The sequence below is a fragment of the Volvox carteri genome (assembly GCF_000143455.1).
Source record: "Volvox carteri f. nagariensis unplaced genomic scaffold VOLCAscaffold_22, whole genome shotgun sequence".
NCBI classification, from domain to species: Eukaryota; Viridiplantae; Chlorophyta; class Chlorophyceae; order Chlamydomonadales; family Volvocaceae; genus Volvox; species Volvox carteri.
Window position 1 is genome coordinate 437,012 of NW_003307565.1, and position 16,322 is coordinate 453,333.

The 16,322-nt window shown below is 54.1% G+C and overlaps 3 protein-coding genes across 3 annotated transcripts in view; 2 read left to right on the top strand and 1 right to left on the bottom strand.

The window, feature by feature from the left end:
* VOLCADRAFT_104987 (uncharacterized protein) overlaps nucleotides 1-746 on the top strand; it is a gene marked incomplete at its 5' end in the record, with an annotated part of 5,188 nt that extends 4,442 nt beyond the window's left edge. The window contains one exon of the mRNA XM_002951093.1: nucleotides 468-746. Within this exon, the coding sequence (XP_002951139.1) occupies nucleotides 468-637 (170 nt within the window). The 3' untranslated portion in view covers nucleotides 638-746. The remainder of the gene's footprint in view (nucleotides 1-467) is intronic.
* Nucleotides 747-1,445: 699 nt separating this feature from the next.
* On the top strand, nucleotides 1,446-4,866 carry VOLCADRAFT_74900 (uncharacterized protein). The gene is made up of 6 exons (XM_002951094.1): nucleotides 1,446-1,498; nucleotides 1,694-2,081; nucleotides 2,450-2,710; nucleotides 3,011-3,145; nucleotides 3,369-3,783; nucleotides 4,002-4,866. Exons 3-6 carry the CDS (start codon nucleotides 2,492-2,494, stop codon nucleotides 4,310-4,312), a joined length of 1,080 nt encoding a protein of 359 aa, XP_002951140.1. The 5' UTR covers nucleotides 1,446-1,498; nucleotides 1,694-2,081; nucleotides 2,450-2,491; the 3' UTR covers nucleotides 4,313-4,866.
* A 1,263-nt stretch (nucleotides 4,867-6,129) lies between these two features.
* On the bottom strand, nucleotides 6,130-13,146 carry VOLCADRAFT_81366 (uncharacterized protein; the record flags this gene model as incomplete). Its single annotated transcript, XM_002951177.1, has 15 exons — nucleotides 11,979-13,146; nucleotides 11,555-11,638; nucleotides 11,062-11,106; nucleotides 10,885-10,935; nucleotides 10,778-10,826; nucleotides 10,233-10,647; nucleotides 9,808-9,975; nucleotides 9,404-9,473; nucleotides 8,824-8,923; nucleotides 8,325-8,391; nucleotides 7,906-8,003; nucleotides 7,584-7,671; nucleotides 7,084-7,158; nucleotides 6,771-6,934; nucleotides 6,130-6,268 (listed from the first exon to the last, which is right to left on the bottom strand). Exons 7-15 carry the CDS (start codon nucleotides 9,853-9,855, stop codon nucleotides 6,130-6,132), a joined length of 849 nt encoding a protein of 282 aa, XP_002951223.1. The 5' UTR covers nucleotides 9,856-9,975; nucleotides 10,233-10,647; nucleotides 10,778-10,826; nucleotides 10,885-10,935; nucleotides 11,062-11,106; nucleotides 11,555-11,638; nucleotides 11,979-13,146.
* Between the last annotated feature and the right edge of the window lie 3,176 nt (nucleotides 13,147-16,322).

Genomic DNA, 16,322 nt, shown 5'->3' on the forward strand with positions numbered 1-16,322 from the left:
CCTATCCGACACCCCGAACGCAACCGTACAGCAAGCCATGAAGGCTATAGGACATAATTGTAGCTTAGATGCGGCAGGAGCAAAGCGAGTATAGCCTCTAAGCTAGGTTATGTACGGCAGCCGTATGGCTTGCTGAGAATTCGAATTTACTATTTCAGCTGACAGCTCCATAGTTCCGGCATTCTGCCTACACTATTGGAGCTTATTATTATTGTTGCTCTCACTTCCCCCCCCCCGCCCTCAGTGTCCCTCGTTTATAAGCGGCAGGCTCGGCCCAGTTGGAGACCGGTGATTAGGCAGTCCCCTCGAAGCGCCGGACGTGCAGCTGTACAGCGATTACCGCACGGCAAATAAGTGCCTATAGAGTATCGTCGCGCGCTAGGAATGTCGCCTGGCCAGCCCCGCTGGCCAGGGTGTGGTTCGTGCGTCGCTGACGCTTCAGGTTTGCCCTCGGGGCGGGTGACCAGTGGACGCAGTCATTAATGCTGCGTTTAGTTGTCTAGTGCTGTGCGTCAGTTCTTTCGGCCGTGCCGGTGTGGCCGCGCTGGACAGCGCTGCGCGCGCTCAGACCGCGCCGTGTGGCGCTAGACCGCGCTTCGGCGCACACGCGCCCTGGCGCTCCGAGAGCAGCAATTAGTACTCTGCAGTAGTGTAAGGCCCTTGGCAGCCCCGGTTTCGCCTCGCCCTGTCCTATCCGACACCCCGAACGCAACCGTACAGCAAGCCATGAAGGCTATAGGACATAACATTGGAATTCAACTCGCCCGATCAGTACGCCTGATGCTTATTCGTTTGCAGTCAAGTACAGCAAAACATGTGACTATTTTAACGTTTCTACTTAAACAGGCAATTACAATCAGTTTCACGTAAACAAGCTCTCCATATGCCGCAAATGAAAAAATTAAGAAGATTTGCTCCAGGGAAAGGAATTGTCATATTAGCCTAGACGTGTCCCGGAGCGAGCATGCGAGGCAGGAGTACGCATAAGTACCCGATAGAACTACGGCTGTGAACCTGGGGGGCAGTAGCAACAAAATAAGAGCATTTTCTGCCGAACAAAGGACGCAGAGAAATCCACGCAATGTGACGAAACATCCTTTTGCTTTCGCGAATTTAGTGCGCCGAAACTGCACTTCAAGCATCCTAAAGCAACGGGACCGCGAGCTTCGCGATGTACCATATTACAGTACTCCTCCGTGGCGATTTTTCAGAATGCAACAACGGGAAAATGTACGCGAGGAATATGTTACTGCGTCATGTTTGTAGCACTACGCAGTCATGGTGAGTTGCTGGACAGTCTAGATGTCGGACGATGTCGGACGGAGAATTCGCGTGCGTTTCGTCGAGCGTTTCGGAATAGTACGAGCTGGGCCCTACAAGCTACAATCCAGATGGGGGAAATATGGTATAAAATGCCTTCCATTTCCACCTTAATGCATCTCTAGCGACGGCGTCAACTCAATTGAAAATCTCTTGAAGGTGTCCTTCGTCCGTTAAGGTGAGCGTTGTGTGGCTGCTTCCTGGACAGAGCTCCAATCGTGTATGATCTTGATATGCGCAATATATGAAGTGTCAAATTCAAATGTGATATGGCCATTGAGTCAATTGGGGGCTTGAGTCAGCTTCCAGCTGCCAATGAGATCTCGTTCGGAAGACAATACTCTCAACCAGTCATGCCGTCACGGAACGCCAGGGGTGCTCCCCAATGATAGCCAGTCATGCCAGCCAGCCTGTCTCGGGCGAGCTCGCCGCGGCGCCTCTGCTTGCTCTTGCAATAAGCAGATGGCGATTGCGGCGGCTCGACCGGGCACGCTGCGCTTCTGCTGCTGCTGCATTGCGGGTTGCTGAGATGATACCCTCATGACCGGATCGGGATAGTGCCCGCGACGGGAGTGTGTTTCCGGGTGTGCGTGCATGGGCGTGCGCAACTTTTCGCGGCGCACGCCCTGCCGCCGCTCCTCTGCCCCTCTTTCGCCCTTGTCCCTTCATAAATTGTGCTCATCACTGCTGGCTGGATTGGCTGCTGGATTGCTCAACGCTGGCGTTGGCGTCCTATGCGCTGGTCTTGGGTTGATATGTCGGTAAGGACAACCGCACATTACACTTGTTGATTGCGCTCGTTCCCAAGTGTTTAAACTGTAGTGTGCTACATAGCCTTTGTTCACTTGTATGATTTTCCTGGGCATTTTTCTCGTGTCCTCTTCCTACATGAACAGCATCCTAAACTGTCTATTCAGATTCGTTGCTGTGACGTTGCAAACAAGTAGTGAGGTGTCGCCTGCTTTCGAGTAGCATGCTTGGCCCTGAGATCAACAATTTACTTCTTCTGCGGTGCGTTCCGACTGCTGAGCTGTCCCCTGAGTATCGTCTCTCAGCCCGAGCGCGTTGCCTCGCATGTCCCTTGAATTTTTATTCCCTTGTTTCCATATATGTGCCCGTGTACTCGCAGATTTTGTTTCCTCCCTCAGGTTTTGAACGAGTCTAAACAACCATGGCCGCCATGATCTCCCAGCGCCGCGCTGCTGCCAGCGTTGCCTCCTCCTCCGCCCCAAAGCGCGGCTCCCGTGTGGTCACCCGTGTGGCCCAGCCGCTGGCCCAGCCCGGCAGCCAATCGGCTGCCGCCGATGCGTCCATGCTGGCTCGTGCCGGTCTGCCGCCCACGACAACGCCCTACGACAACTACGTGTTCGCTTCTATCAGGGAGGCTGAGGTGAGAGAGGACATCTGCGGGTATTGCAGGATTCTCTTGAGGGTGCGATCTTTGCTGGCTCTCGTGCGATGTTTTCCCAATGAAGTTGTGGTAATTCGATGGCATGCCGTACAAGCAACGTGTCAGCTAGTTAGCTGAGTTAGTTATCTGTCCGTGTTTTCAGTAATTGAAGGTTCCTGTCCCAGTCGGAGATTTAGCGTTGGATTTCATCCCCGGATTGTTTCTTTTGAGCACAAGTAAGCAACCAGTAGTCACCAGTTTCACGACCATGCGTGGTACTTGCTCTGTTGTTCTTCTCAGGTCAACCGCGCCATGACCCGGCGCTACTTCAAGGACATGGACGAGTTCGCTGAGAGCGACGTGGTGATTGTGGGCGCGGGCTCCGCAGGCCTGGCGTGTGCCTACGAGCTGGGCAAGGTGGCGCCGCACCTCAAGGTGAACCACCTTGAGACAAACAACTGATGCATTTCTACTAGGACCGGCATGAGAGAGAGCGCTTGCTTTGTATAGAGATAGCTTGGACCCGGATCAAGTCTTTCAGGCAGTATCTCGCGTTGCTTGACTTTTTGGGGAAGAACTTCTGCGGCTTACTGCAGTACCGTCTATCGTTTCGCTGATCCCGCTGATCATAACAGCCATCGGCCCTGCTCCTCTTCAGGTTGCTCTTCTCGAGCAGAGTGTGGCTCCCGGTGGCGGCGCCTGGCTCGGTGGCCAGCTGTTCAGCGCCATGGTGGTACGGAAGCCCGCCCACCTGATGCTGGACGAGCTGGAGGTGCCGTACGAGGACGAGGGTCACTACGTCGTCGTTCGCCACGCGGCCCTGCTGACGTCCACCCTCATGAGCCACGTGCTCAAGAACCCAAACGTGAAGCTCTTCAACGCCACCGCCGTGGAGGACCTCATCGTGAAGCCCGACCCCCAGCTGGGAGGTGCTCGCCGTGTGGCGGGAGTGGTGACCAACTGGTCGCTGGTGGCGCAGGCGCACGGCACCCAGTCGTGCATGGACCCCAACGTCATCGAGGCGGGCGTGGTGGTGTCGGCGTGCGGCCACGACGGGCCCTTCGGAGCAACCAGTGAGTGCCCTCTTCTGTGCGCCTGTGCGTCTGCTGCAACTCCAGTTTTAAGAGGATGTCCACGAAGAGTCAATTTGTGAGGGCTTTGGAAAATTAGGAAATCTTCAAATAATTTAACACGTAATTTACAGCATTTGATTTCTGCTGTTGTGTTCCATGTCCTATGTTCGCTGGGCACATGATGTCATCGGTTTCTTGTTTCCCCCCTCCTTTCCTAGGCGTGAAGCGTCTCGCGCGCCTGGGCATGGTTCCCGGCGGCGAGGTCCCCGGCATGGGCGCCCTGGACATGGAGGCGGCTGAGGGCGCCATCGTGGGCGGCACTCGCGAGGTGGTGCCGGGTATGGTGCTGGCGGGCATGGAGCTGGCGGAGGTGGACGGGTCACCGCGCATGGGACCCACGTTCGGCGCCATGATCGTGTCGGGACGCCGTGCTGCCCACGTGGCTCTGGCGGTGCTGGAGAAGCGCCGCAAGGTGGCGGCTGGTGCGGCTGCTGCTGCTGCGGGCAAGGAGATGGCTGCCTCGGCTTGATTGAAATGTCTTCTTATTTACGGCAGCGTGCTGAACTAGTCGCAGCTTAAAGCATCGTCTAGGCTTGTTGATCAGTGGGCACTATATTATATTATTTCGCCTAAGCTATCATGGCTAGTTGTCACTAAAGCTCTGATTTGGAAATCGGATCAAAGTAGTGGAGGACTTGCTTGGGTCTTTGTTATATTTCGCCGTTGTCTTATCTGCTTGTTTTGCTCTCGATGGCTGGATATGTTAAGGATCGAATCGGAGAATATTCTTCCTGTCGGCCCTCCAACAACTGGGATAATAATGCTACGTCCGCATGTTATGAATGCGTTTTCTTCACATGCGAATCTTATCTGTTGCTGCAGCTGACGAGACAGCGCAGCTCATTATTGCTGGCAGGGAACTGTTGCTGGCTGGGAGGATGTGAACTTCCCGCTTCATTCAGTTGCCAATCATCAGTGTACGACATTTGTTGTTGCTTGTTGTCTTGCATGTGTCAGGTCAGGCTACTTGTTGATGAAGGTGCACTGCCGGCACGTGTAATACCCGTGACCTGAAGAATTTTCTTTGTCTTCATGTTATATATTTTGTGGCAAGCTGCGCCTCGTGGAGCAGACCGCAGAAACGTAACCAATACACAAACAGGGATATGTGCCGTACCTTAACAGAAACACACAGAAAACCGTAATCCCTAGTATCAACATATGGTATGGTTATGAACATAGGATTTCGCAGTACACGTGATCTGCATGTCCTGCAGTAAAGTCGGTAGGTTGATTGAACTGTCGGAGATCTGCGCTATTAGCCTCGAATTGTTTAATGCCTCGATAATCGTCCATGCATGGTCATCTGTGCGCGGCTTAATCAGCATCGCTCCGTTCTCGGCCTTAATTACAGCTGCTGGTGCCTTGATGAACCCTGTTAGCTAGTTGGTTCCTTACGTAATTAGCCTATCCGGGTATGTGCTCGGGCATAAGAACCGGTATAGGTACTCTGTACTCCGGAAAGTCTGTCTGTCTGTCTGTCCCAGGGGGCTTAATGGCTATGTGGATTCACGACGGTCTACCACCGGATACGTGTGGCGGTGTGAGCTCTGATCTTGCTGAGTCGTTTGCAGCTGTTGTTGTTCTATATGGTCGTGGGTGCGTTCCCCGTACCTGCAAACCACCCTAACGCGAGCCGAGGGCTCAAGGGCAACTGCCAGATCGCCTATAAGCACACCATCCTACCGCGCACTTCAAACGAAGCAAGTGATAAAGGATACGAACGACCAAAGGGAACGATATATATTTGTGCAGTTGGGTGTGTTGTCTGTGCTTATCAGGTGCGGCGGCAAAACTAAGTGGTGTGATCAAAATCGTCAACAACCCTCCGATCTCGTCCTGTTCGTTTGAAGCATGTTCGTTGACGTGCTGCATTACTTTGTTCGTGAGCGTGCGGCCGCAGGGGAGGGATGGAAGTCAAGAGGTTCATTTTAAAATCCAAGTCGGCGGATTTGGTAGCGCATTGCCTCACGACGCCGCAGTTTCTGCCACTCCCGCAGTTTTTAAAAAGTGCTTTAGCTCTATGAGGGTGCGCTGATGGGTTTTCCTGCGTACAGTTCGAGAGTTCTTCTGCCCGCGTGGGCGTGTTGTAAAGCACTGTTGTTTCCGGTCAGTCCGGTCAGTCCTCTCATAAACTGGTTTTAGGACGAGCCGTACGATTTACACGACTTATCCGTCTCCTTAGAGCTCCTCCCGCAGAGATCTGTGCTTATTACCCTTCTCGTTAATTGTAACGGAACGTGCTAAGGTTGCTTCGCTAAACGACCCCCTCCGCGACCTATATTGTCAAATGTCGTCACCGCCGTCACCACCGCCATCATCATCATCGTCATCACCGCCGTCCTCCAGCTCGTCCCTGATTCGCGGCTCGGCATCTTCGCCGTACTGAATCGCCATGTCGATCTGACCCAGAATGTCCGCGATGCTGCGTCACGTAAAGAAAAGTACGGCACGAAAAGTACGGTTTCTTAATGTACTATGTGGAGGTTTTTGCAAGCTCCGCTCGACAACAACGAAATAAGTAAGTTATCACGACCTAAGAGTTTGACAGGACAGCAGTGGCAGTAATAGCAGTAGCAATATAAAAACAGTTGTAGCAATAGTAGCAGTAATAGCAATAACGCACACCTTTCGCTGGTGTTCCCCACCCCACCCCACCCCACTTCTTCTCACACAACAACGAAACACACGCACACACAAATGTGCTTCGGTAGCTATCGCGCTTTCCCTTCCCCCCTTTCCCCCTTCCCAATCCCGCCCTCCTGCTCCCCCTCCCCCTTTCCCCCCCCACCCCTCACTCCCCCCTCCTCCCCTCCTCTACCCCTATTCCCATACCTCAATCTCGTACTCCCGATGGCCCTCACTCACCTTCGTGTACGATCCCCTCTACCGCCCCTCCCCCCTCCACCCCCCAAACCCACCCACACCTGTCTTCATCCGTGATATCCAGCGGCAGAAAGGACACCAACGAGAACTCCTCCAGCAGCCCCCCCATGGCCCGATTGAGCTGTCGGAATCTCGGGCCCGTGGAGGCCGCCAGCTGGTGCAGCAACAGCTCCGGATCCGGGAACAGAAACTCGTCCAAATGGTTCTGTGACGTGTGCGTGTGTGTATTGGCGTGTGTGGTGTGATCGGTGTGGAGGGGGAAAGTGAGGGTGAGGGTGGGGTGGGGGGGAGGGAAAGGGGAGGGGAGAGGTTGGGTTGGGGGCAACGCGTTGGGGAAAACACACACGCACACACCTTGTCCTCCATGAGGTCGACCTTGGTCAGGATGTTCACATGGGGGAGCTCCAGTTTCACCATGGCGGCCAGGGCCTTATAGGGCAATGGAACGCGGGGGGTTGGGGGGAGGGGGGGGGAGGGAAGCAGGGGCAAGGGCGGGGAGGGGGATGGGGAAGCGGATAATTGCGGATGATGCAAAGAATGCAATGTATCGAATGTCTAAGAAGTCCACCTAGGAGCCAGCAGCTGCTGGCAGCAAGGAATGGAAAGCAGTGCCGCGACTGCATTTGCAACAGCACTTGCGAAAGCTCGCCCTTCCAAACGGAACCGGAAGGGAAAGGGAAAAGGGGAGGGAAAGGGGGAAAGACGAACCACGAGCGTGAGTGAAGCTGATGACAAGGAAAGACTGCTGGGGGGGGAAAAGGGGAGGGAAAGGACGGGGCAGGAAGGGAGAAGGGGTTTTGGAAGGCAAGGCAGATGATCGTACCGTAGCTGATAGTAACCTGTCGTCTTCGTACCTGCAGCGCGCCGGCCATAAACTTGGCCACGTCGGTCACGAAGTGCGCGTCCAGGCAATACACCACACACACAGACCAGCCGTCATTCCTGGGGCCAGGGTAAGGGGGGAGGTAGGTAGGGCGGGAGGTAGGTAGGGGGCTCAGTCCGCGGATAAAGAAAGGAATGCGCGGAAAGGAAGAGTGCCCAGCAGAACGACACTAACAACAACAACTGGCATCCACACGCACACACACACACAGACACACGCACAGACACACGCACATTCTCAGACGGATTTTCCCCACACTCACTCACCCAGCCACTCACCGCTCGTTCACTCACTTTAAAAAGTCCACGAAGCTCCGAAACACGGAGAGGTGGTTGTACAGCTCTATTTGGCCGGGGCAGTCGAACACCAGATAGTCCTCATCGCCATAACCCTGGACCGGGCCCCGGGGGGGAAGGGGAAGGGGGAGGGGGCACGTACGCACACACAAAGGAGGAGTATTAGGGGCTCGCACTGATTGTTGCCCCATCACCGACATCGCCGCTGCTGCTGCACCACGCCGCCGCATAGCGTTGTAACAGCTCCATTGGTGACCTTCATCACCCTCACTTCTTCTCTTGTTCCCATTTTTTTCACCGTACAAAACTGTACGCAATATACACAGACATGCACACAGACACACAGACACACACACAAACATACACACACGCGTGTCTTAGTTCTTCACCCTCCCCCAGCCAAACCCAGAACGAACCTCCAGTTCCTCCCCCAGCCACTCGTGAAGGTTGTCCTCCAAGTACTCCATGCAGTACAACAGACCGCTGCCGCCGTACAAATTTGTACGACCACGTGGGCGGCGAATGAATGGCGAGCCACAATCATCACCACACGGTAAGGGAGGGATACAGCATTGGTACGGCATTGCAGCAGCTGAAGAGGAGGCGGAGGTGAATGCGTTCGGAAAAAAGCGCATCGGGAACCATGCGGGGACCCCCGGCCCTCCATACACACATACACACGTGCCCGCCTCGGAGCCCCTCCCCTCCTCGGCTGCTTTCCCCCCCATAACTCCCATGCCGTACAACCTAACCCAGGTCAGCGGCTTCTTCCCCTGGGTGACCTCATTCTCCTCCCCCGATTTCTCTCCCCCCTCACACACTCCCCAGATCCAGCCTCAAACCCCCCCTTCTTATTTCTCCCCCTTCTAATTTCTTCCCCCCACACGTACACGTACAACAGTGTCGTACACTCACCCATTGGGTCCCAGCCCCAGCTCCTCCATGACGTCCTCCAAACACACCAGGTCGCGTATGTCCAGGGAGACCGGGTATTGAAAGGCCTCAGCGGCTGGGTCTGGGAGGTGGCCGAGGTGGAGAGGAACGAGGGGGAAAGACGAACCACGTGAACGAGTGAAGCTGCTGTCAGGGCAAGAGTGTACCAGACGTAGAACTGACCAAAAGGAACGAGGGGGAAATAAATATGACGACAGAAGCAGCCGCCGCAGCAGCAGCAGCAGCAGGTCATTTGCAAGGCACATCCGAAGCCGCAATTTGCTGCAAATTGCTGAACTGACGGAGGCGAGGAAGAAGTGGAAGGAGGAAAGGAATGAGAATGCGGGATGGCAGGGTGGAAGTGACCCCGTGTAAGGATGAGAAGGGAAGAAGGCGGAAGAGGCGGCGGTCGGCGAGGAAGCGAAAGCGCGTGCATTTGCTGGCCGTGGGGGTGCTGGTCATTAATTGTTTTTGCAGATTGGCAGGCACTGCAATCCTTGGGTGGATGGGTTGACAGCATAGCCAAAGCGGCGCGGCGGTTGAGATCTTATGAAAGACTTACCTAGGTTAACGACATGTACTGATCGCTTAATAGCTTGGCAATGCTCGTACAGGTGGTTGCAGTACGTTGACTGAGAGGAGTGGGGATAACCGGGCGTGGAACATGTGTTTGTGTAAAATATGCGTGTAGTGGAGAAAGAGTGCACGTTTTGGAGGAATAGGCTATGGGGGCCTTTCTCAACATATTGTTGCGTTAAGTATATTGTGAACATGGACACACGGGCACATGCCGTGGAGATGTGGAGTTGGAACAAATATTCAGCGCGGTGTGGCCTGAGTTTAGAGTTTGGTAAGGTAAAAGTCATGGAAATAATGGCGGGAGCTGTGAAGAGAGGAGCGGTACTGCATAGCTGTGGCTAGGAACTGCCGTATGTAGTGATGGAAGCTTTCTATCGCCGAGCCTACCTTGCCACAGCCCGCTGGGCCAATCACAAGCTGAGCGTACTTCCCCATGGGACGGCGTGCAACAAAGGCCGTGTGTGTCTTGTCAATAGGCTGCTGCTATCGTGGCGTCCCGGCGGCGTCCATCCGCCATCTTCACGGCACCCTGGCCTCCAGGTGGCACCCAGGTTACTGCTTTCGGGCGATATATCAGAGTAATTAATAGTTCAGCAATCCTTGTAACATAAAGACAGCTGTTTGTACAGATGTTAAGATTTAAGCGTCAGTGGTGTCGAGTGGTGTCGAGAAAGTGCATACGCAGCGGCTAGATATCGATTACAGAATAAGCTCAGGTAGACCTTGTTGATAGCAAGGTACATGAAACAACTGAAAATGCAGTTGTACGGCTAAAAATCGATTTTGAACCCCCAGGCTCCAGCTAGCCAAACCTGCGATGGCTTCATCTCCTTAGACAACGGCTGTATGTCCCACACGCCAGGGAAATTTATGATCCTAGGTTGTAGCTTCAAGTTAGGCCCGGACTATTGGCTCCTGACGCTAGCGGTTTATCTCTCCTTCCACAGTCTCAACAAGTTCATGGTTGATAAATTATTACATGACAATTTACAGTCTGATTAACGGGTTTTAACGGTTTGTGGGTGATCGACGTTCCCCTCAGCTGTCATTACCGTTTAGCTCCAGTTCTATGATGGACCGCGTAATGGTGCGTGTTTCCAGCGCCAAAGGATCGCTTACCGGTCGATTTTCACCATCTCGAAGCTACACAGTGTCAGCTGTCCAGCCCATGCCCCAGACGAACTTCAGCTTTCAAACGTACATTTACCTGCTTTGCGCCGTCTGTGGGTGAGTGCGCTGGCTGCAGACGTGCGAAAGGTTTTCCATGCATATGGTGGACTAGAATTCTTCGCTCGGGTATGTTGATGTGGCAGCCATCATCTCACTACGCTCGGTCGCTTTATTGCATCGGACGCAGTGTTTTCCTTGTGGCCCACTTCGTCTTCACAGCCTCTGAGTCTTCAAGGGTAAGATTAAGGCTGTTAACATGCACGTTAGCCTGAACTGACTTTTCTGTCGCCCCAGGCGCTCCGGAGCTCCCTGCGCAGCCTCCCCGCGGAAGCCATACTCCAGGCACAGGCAAGCAGGAGCGGGAAATGCATGGCTTTGTGTATTCCTCTTTCCTTTCCCGCCTTCTCGCAAGACAGCCTGTCAACCTAATGGTCTACTATTTACACACACACACCCTTCGGAACCCGCCTGCAGCTGATCGAGAAGGAGCGCGAGATCGAGAAGCTCAAATGGGAGGTGAGCCGCCACCAATGCCTAGTCACGCCCGAACCACATGCCGGATTGGCTTCTTACGGCTTGGAGAAAAAGAAACTGCCTACCCGTCTGCAGAGCCGTCATTGGGTTGCACGCAGCACGCAGGTTCCTTGGTTCGGCTCTCCCACGTTTCCCTTTGGATACCTAGAAAGTTAGAACCCACGGAGACGTGTTTCTTAACATTTAGATACGAGCTGCTGAGTGCACTCCACTCCTATGGGCTTTATAGGAAAGGAAAGAAAACAGGGGGATGAATAAACAGGGGTACAGCACCTCCTCTTATGCTGGCCGTGCTGATCCGCCTCCGCATCTGCGTCGCGGGAACGTTGGCGTGGGCGATGATCCCGCCTCCCTTGCCAATCTGAAACCTGTTCGTCCGTGTTGCACGAACCGCACGTGCGCTGTACGCGCCCATATCCTCGTGACCCAGATCGACCGGATCCGGAAGGGTGTCGACCTCAAAGAGTCCAACATCAACGAACAGGAAGGAGTGATACAGCAACTTAAATCCAAGGTGGGTGGCGTGGGACCGCAGATGCAGCCCTTCACAGTATGTGCATTCCACACGCAGCGCATGATGCACAGAAACGTACACTCAGCCTGGTGGTTATACGACCGCCACACCGCCGCCAGAGTGCCCAAGAAGGCATAACCCCCCTTTCTCCCCCAAGCAGCCCAGATCAACCAGCCAGCTTCCTCACGTGCACAACCTTTTCCAAACCATCCATCCAACTGCGGCCTCCCCGTTCCCTCCCCTGCTCGGTCCACGTTCCTCTCCCTAACTCCCATTTCCTCTAAGTCCCATTTCCCCTATCTCTCCTTCCCCTCGCCCGGTCTCCGAACTCCTTCGTAAGGCCCGAATGGAGCACGAAGCTAAGACCAAGGCGGAGCTGGCGCTGTCCGACCGGGCGGGCGCTCTTCACGATTGCCAGCAGCAGAAGACCGCCCTCGCAGGTGAGGTGGCGCAGTGCCATTTCGACCTGCAGGCGCTGCTTGGCAGCGGCAGTCGCGCCGTGTCGCAGCAGTCCAGCGCGGCCCTGGGCGCCATGTCAAGGCGGCAGCAGGAGATACGGACAAGTAGCGGCGCGGCGGCCCGGGAGGCTGCAGCCGCGGCGGGGAGTGCAATGGGGATCATGGGGACGTTGGGCGGCGGCAGCAGCAGTAGTATGAGCAGTAGCCGCAGGAGCGAGCGGGATGACGAGGGTGAGAGTGCGAGTAGCAATGGATATACACTATGAGCCACTGCGTGTGTGTTATATATAGGTGAGACACAGCGTGTGTTTGTGGAGCATGGCTCTTTCTTGTGGAGTTCCGTACGGAATCGGAAGATTCCATTGGGGCTGTAAGAGGCAAAAACAGGCATCACGTGCTCACATTTATGCGGTGTGTGTGTGTGTGTGTGCACACGTGTCCCGATGTGTCGCGACCTGTTCACGCACACGCACAGATGGAATGTTTCGATTATGCCCCTTCCCCCATCCTCCTCGGCTTCCCAACTTTCGGTCGGCCGAACAGACTGGCCACTGTCTGTTGATCCATGGGTATTCGTGTATATGCATGCACACATGCTGTGATGGACGATTATTGGTTAGCTGCTCGCGCGGTCTACGGACATGAATGCTGGCTGGTGGCTGTAATAGGTAGAGGCTACATTAGCTTGTCGGCTTGGGTGACGTGGCACGAGTAGGTGGAGCTTGCACTTTGTGCATACGTTCTCGGAGTACTGCAGGGAAAGATGGTCACTGATGGCTCGCACTGAAGGGCGTAGTGTAGGCGATTTGGTCGGTCAGCAGATAAGATTGACAGATAGATATGCTATATTTCAGAAGCAGGTTAAGCCATTCTGTGTTATGGTGATGGTGTGGAAACTCAGCGCGCTCTGGTAATGTCACGTTGCGCTATTATAGCGAGTGGAGGCAAATATGATGTCAGTTGCGATAAGCGGACATCGCTGAAACTCGTGAATGGCGGCGGTAATGAGGCCCAAGTAAGGAGCCGTAATACGGTAATATGAATATAGCGCCGTGACGGCAGCGACGGTGATTTTAGACGCAGGAGAAAACGAAGTGGACACGTAGGCAGTAGCAATACATGCTGGCGTGCAGATGCCGGTGTGCTGCGCTATAATGTGATGTGCCTGCCTGATTAGGCCACGTCAACAAATCACAGATTGACGCTTTCACCAAGCCTATCTCCCGTCGCGAAGTGTCAAAACCATACTACTCCAATGTGCAGCTGGGCAGTAGCCAACCAGGCAACCGACATTTGCCATCCCTAAGCACCACATCACAGGCTTTCACCGGCCGCTAATAGCTCACATGGGCCTTACCAGCCCCCACGGCAAACGCACATGTCCGTTCAGGGACGCACAACAATACCCAGGGAGCCCCCAAGCAGGACAGCTCATCCCTGCTACTAACTAACGATAATGTAGGGTCCTTCCACAAAGCCAAGCAAACCCGCCATGCAAACTGCAACCGCCGATCAAATTGTCAGGAGGTCAATAACGGCCACAAGCAGAGTCTCAAACTCACACGTCGTTACCCGGGCAGGTAGCGAAGCGTGTCCCCCAATAGCTCCCCCTCCCAGTTCGCAACGCCGCCATTCTTCAGATGGTAAATAATCTTTCATACTATTGCCAAGCAGCAGCTCAGCAGGAACGCGTGCCGATGATGCTACTTTCGTATTGCCAAGCACCCGGTGCCCAGGAAAAATTCTTGAGGACAACATCAGAAGCAAAAGATAACGTGAAGGACCGTGACAACCAACAACTGCAAAACAATCCACATTAGTTACCAAGGTGTTAGAAGACCATGACAGCCCATACCTAAGGGTCCATCGCAACTCATCCTTACAGCGAAAGAGTCACAAAATTTAAGCAGCGAAGAGCAGCCGCAAGAGCAATCCAAGAAATCAACGCTATGCAATACAGCACCCGCACAACACAACCGTTCTGAAAATCCACAGCAACCCCAGGGCCCCCATACCAACCAACACAATCGCGCAATGCTCTTGCTTTCGTTTACTACATCTGCGCAAAACAGACACACGAAACGAAATCAAACCACGGAAAACGCAATCACATAATTTCAAAATCAGAGATCCGAGAGCAGCAGGCAAGGCCACCGTGCACGCAACACACCTCGCCTTCACCCAACCCAACTGAGAGCTCCGTACCAATTAACAAACATCGACGACGCAATGCTTAAACATAAATGAATCGGATATGGTTTTCATTTTACCCGTTCCTCCCGCGCAATGTAATCGCAACCCACGTCGCCTTCTTCACACAACATACTGCGGTTGGCATTCACTTGGATCAGTCCGCGGATCACACAGACCAACTAGTTAACGTATAAACGCAGAAACCCACATGCGGTGGCCAGCTTACCGGTTACCAGGGGGGGATGCAGCACTTCAGCACCCGCCGCATCGCTCGAGCGGAGAGCGCCGCTGCTGCTGGCTATCCCGCCGAAGCCGAAGCCGAAGCCGATGCCGACGGGGACAGTGGCGGTGTCGCTCAGGAGCCAACAGGCGTCTGCTCCGACGGCGATGGATGACGATGATGACGTTGCCTGCGTTACTCACGTTTATGGTGACCACCTCGCAACACCGTTGCTGTTGCTGTTGCTGCTCCTGCTGCTTACCGCCGCGAAGGACCGTCACTGCTATTGCTACTGCTGCCGTTACTGCTGCCGTCTGCTGTTGTGCTGGTGCCGGTCGTAGCAGCAAAAGCCGTGCTGTGGTCGTCGCCATGGCCCAGACTAATCTCCCTAGTATCAGTCATGCCGCTGGTGACGTCAGTTGAGTGATGGCCGCTGGTGGTGGGGACGGTGGTTGCGGCGGTTGATGGTTGCAATGGTGAGGGTGAGGGTGGGGGTGGGGGTGGGCCCAACCGGTAGGCGCTACTCCGTAACACGAACACACCAAATACACCTCCCAGGATGCGGGTCACACCCATGATCTGCACGATGAAAGCCACGAAAAGGAAAGGAAAAGATCTTCAAGTTTTGGGGCTAGGGGGGAATGCGGCTTGTGGCCTACCATGCAGGGGGATGCAAAAATGCCAATTATCATGCTACAGATGCATGCATGTACATGCAAGGTGGGGGGTGTAAACGGAAAGAAAACGAAAGGCGGAAATAATGAAAGTTCAGTGAAATTGAGGGTTATATTCCATACACATATAGCCTTATATATGCATATCGTGTGTGTCTATATATAGCCTCCACGGCTTGTTGCAATGCGGGCACCTTTCAAGGCGCCGGGCGGAAACCGCCAGGCGGGCCATGGCGGGAAACGGGCCCGACGAGGGCCTTGCACCGGTCGGTGCGGTCACAGCAGCAATAAGCTCCCAACAGCATTGATTGATAGGCACAGAGAGAGAGAGAGAGAGAGAGAGAGAGAGAGAGAGAGAGAGAGAGAGAGAGAAACCAAGCTAGGTAATCACAATTTCAAATATCGGCAAGCCGTGCAGCTACCGTACATAATGTAACAACTCAAGAAGCCATACTCGCTTCACTCCTGCCGCACCTAAGCTGATCAAATTTTGATCCATAGGGTGTACGGCACGTGGGGACAAACGGAACGAGGTGGGCATGGCAATGGGACGGTAATGGGAAGAAAGAAAACCATGTGCGGGGCAGAAGAACTCCCAACCAACATAATGTTGTGTGTTCGGAGATCAATACAAAGTTTCCTAATGTGTCTCAACCCAAGCTCTAAAGATCCAAGAGGCAACACTGCAGCAACACGGGCCTCACACCGTACACATGCTAAAACACACACCTTTATGGGGACCCAGATCGACAGCGTATCCACCACGCCCGTCCCGGCGATACCCATCAACATGACGTACTGTACGATGGATCCCGCAATCTGTACGGCAGACATGTAATTAGATTGCTTGGCTGCTAGAAGCGATCCATCCATGATGGAGCCCGCGGCATCAATGGGGAAGAACGCACACACCAGGGGAAGGGCCACCAGGACCTGTGGGGGTTTGTGGGGGGGGTTGTGTGTACGGTGTGTAGGGTGTATGTATGTTTGTATATATGTATGTATATATGTATATATATGTATATATATGTATGTATGTATGGTGTGTGTTGGGGTGTGTGTGTGGGGGGGTATGTATGTTTTGGGGGGGAAGGGTGAAGAAATAAGTGGTCCTGGTCATTCTCCCCCCCTCTCCCCCC

What these genes read in the sequence shown, in the direction of transcription:
- VOLCADRAFT_74900 (XM_002951094.1), top strand. Translation starts at nt 2,492, where the DNA reads ATGGCCGCCATGATCTCCCAGCGCCGCGCTGCTGCCAGCGTTGCCTCC. An exon ending in AGGTGGCGCCGCACCTCAAG is followed by an intron (nt 3,146 to 3,368) that starts GTGAACCACCTT and finishes GCTCCTCTTCAG; the next exon opens with GTTGCTCTTCTCGAGCAGAG. An exon ending in CGGGCCCTTCGGAGCAACCA is followed by an intron (nt 3,784 to 4,001) that starts GTGAGTGCCCTC and finishes CTCCTTTCCTAG; the next exon opens with GCGTGAAGCGTCTCGCGCGC.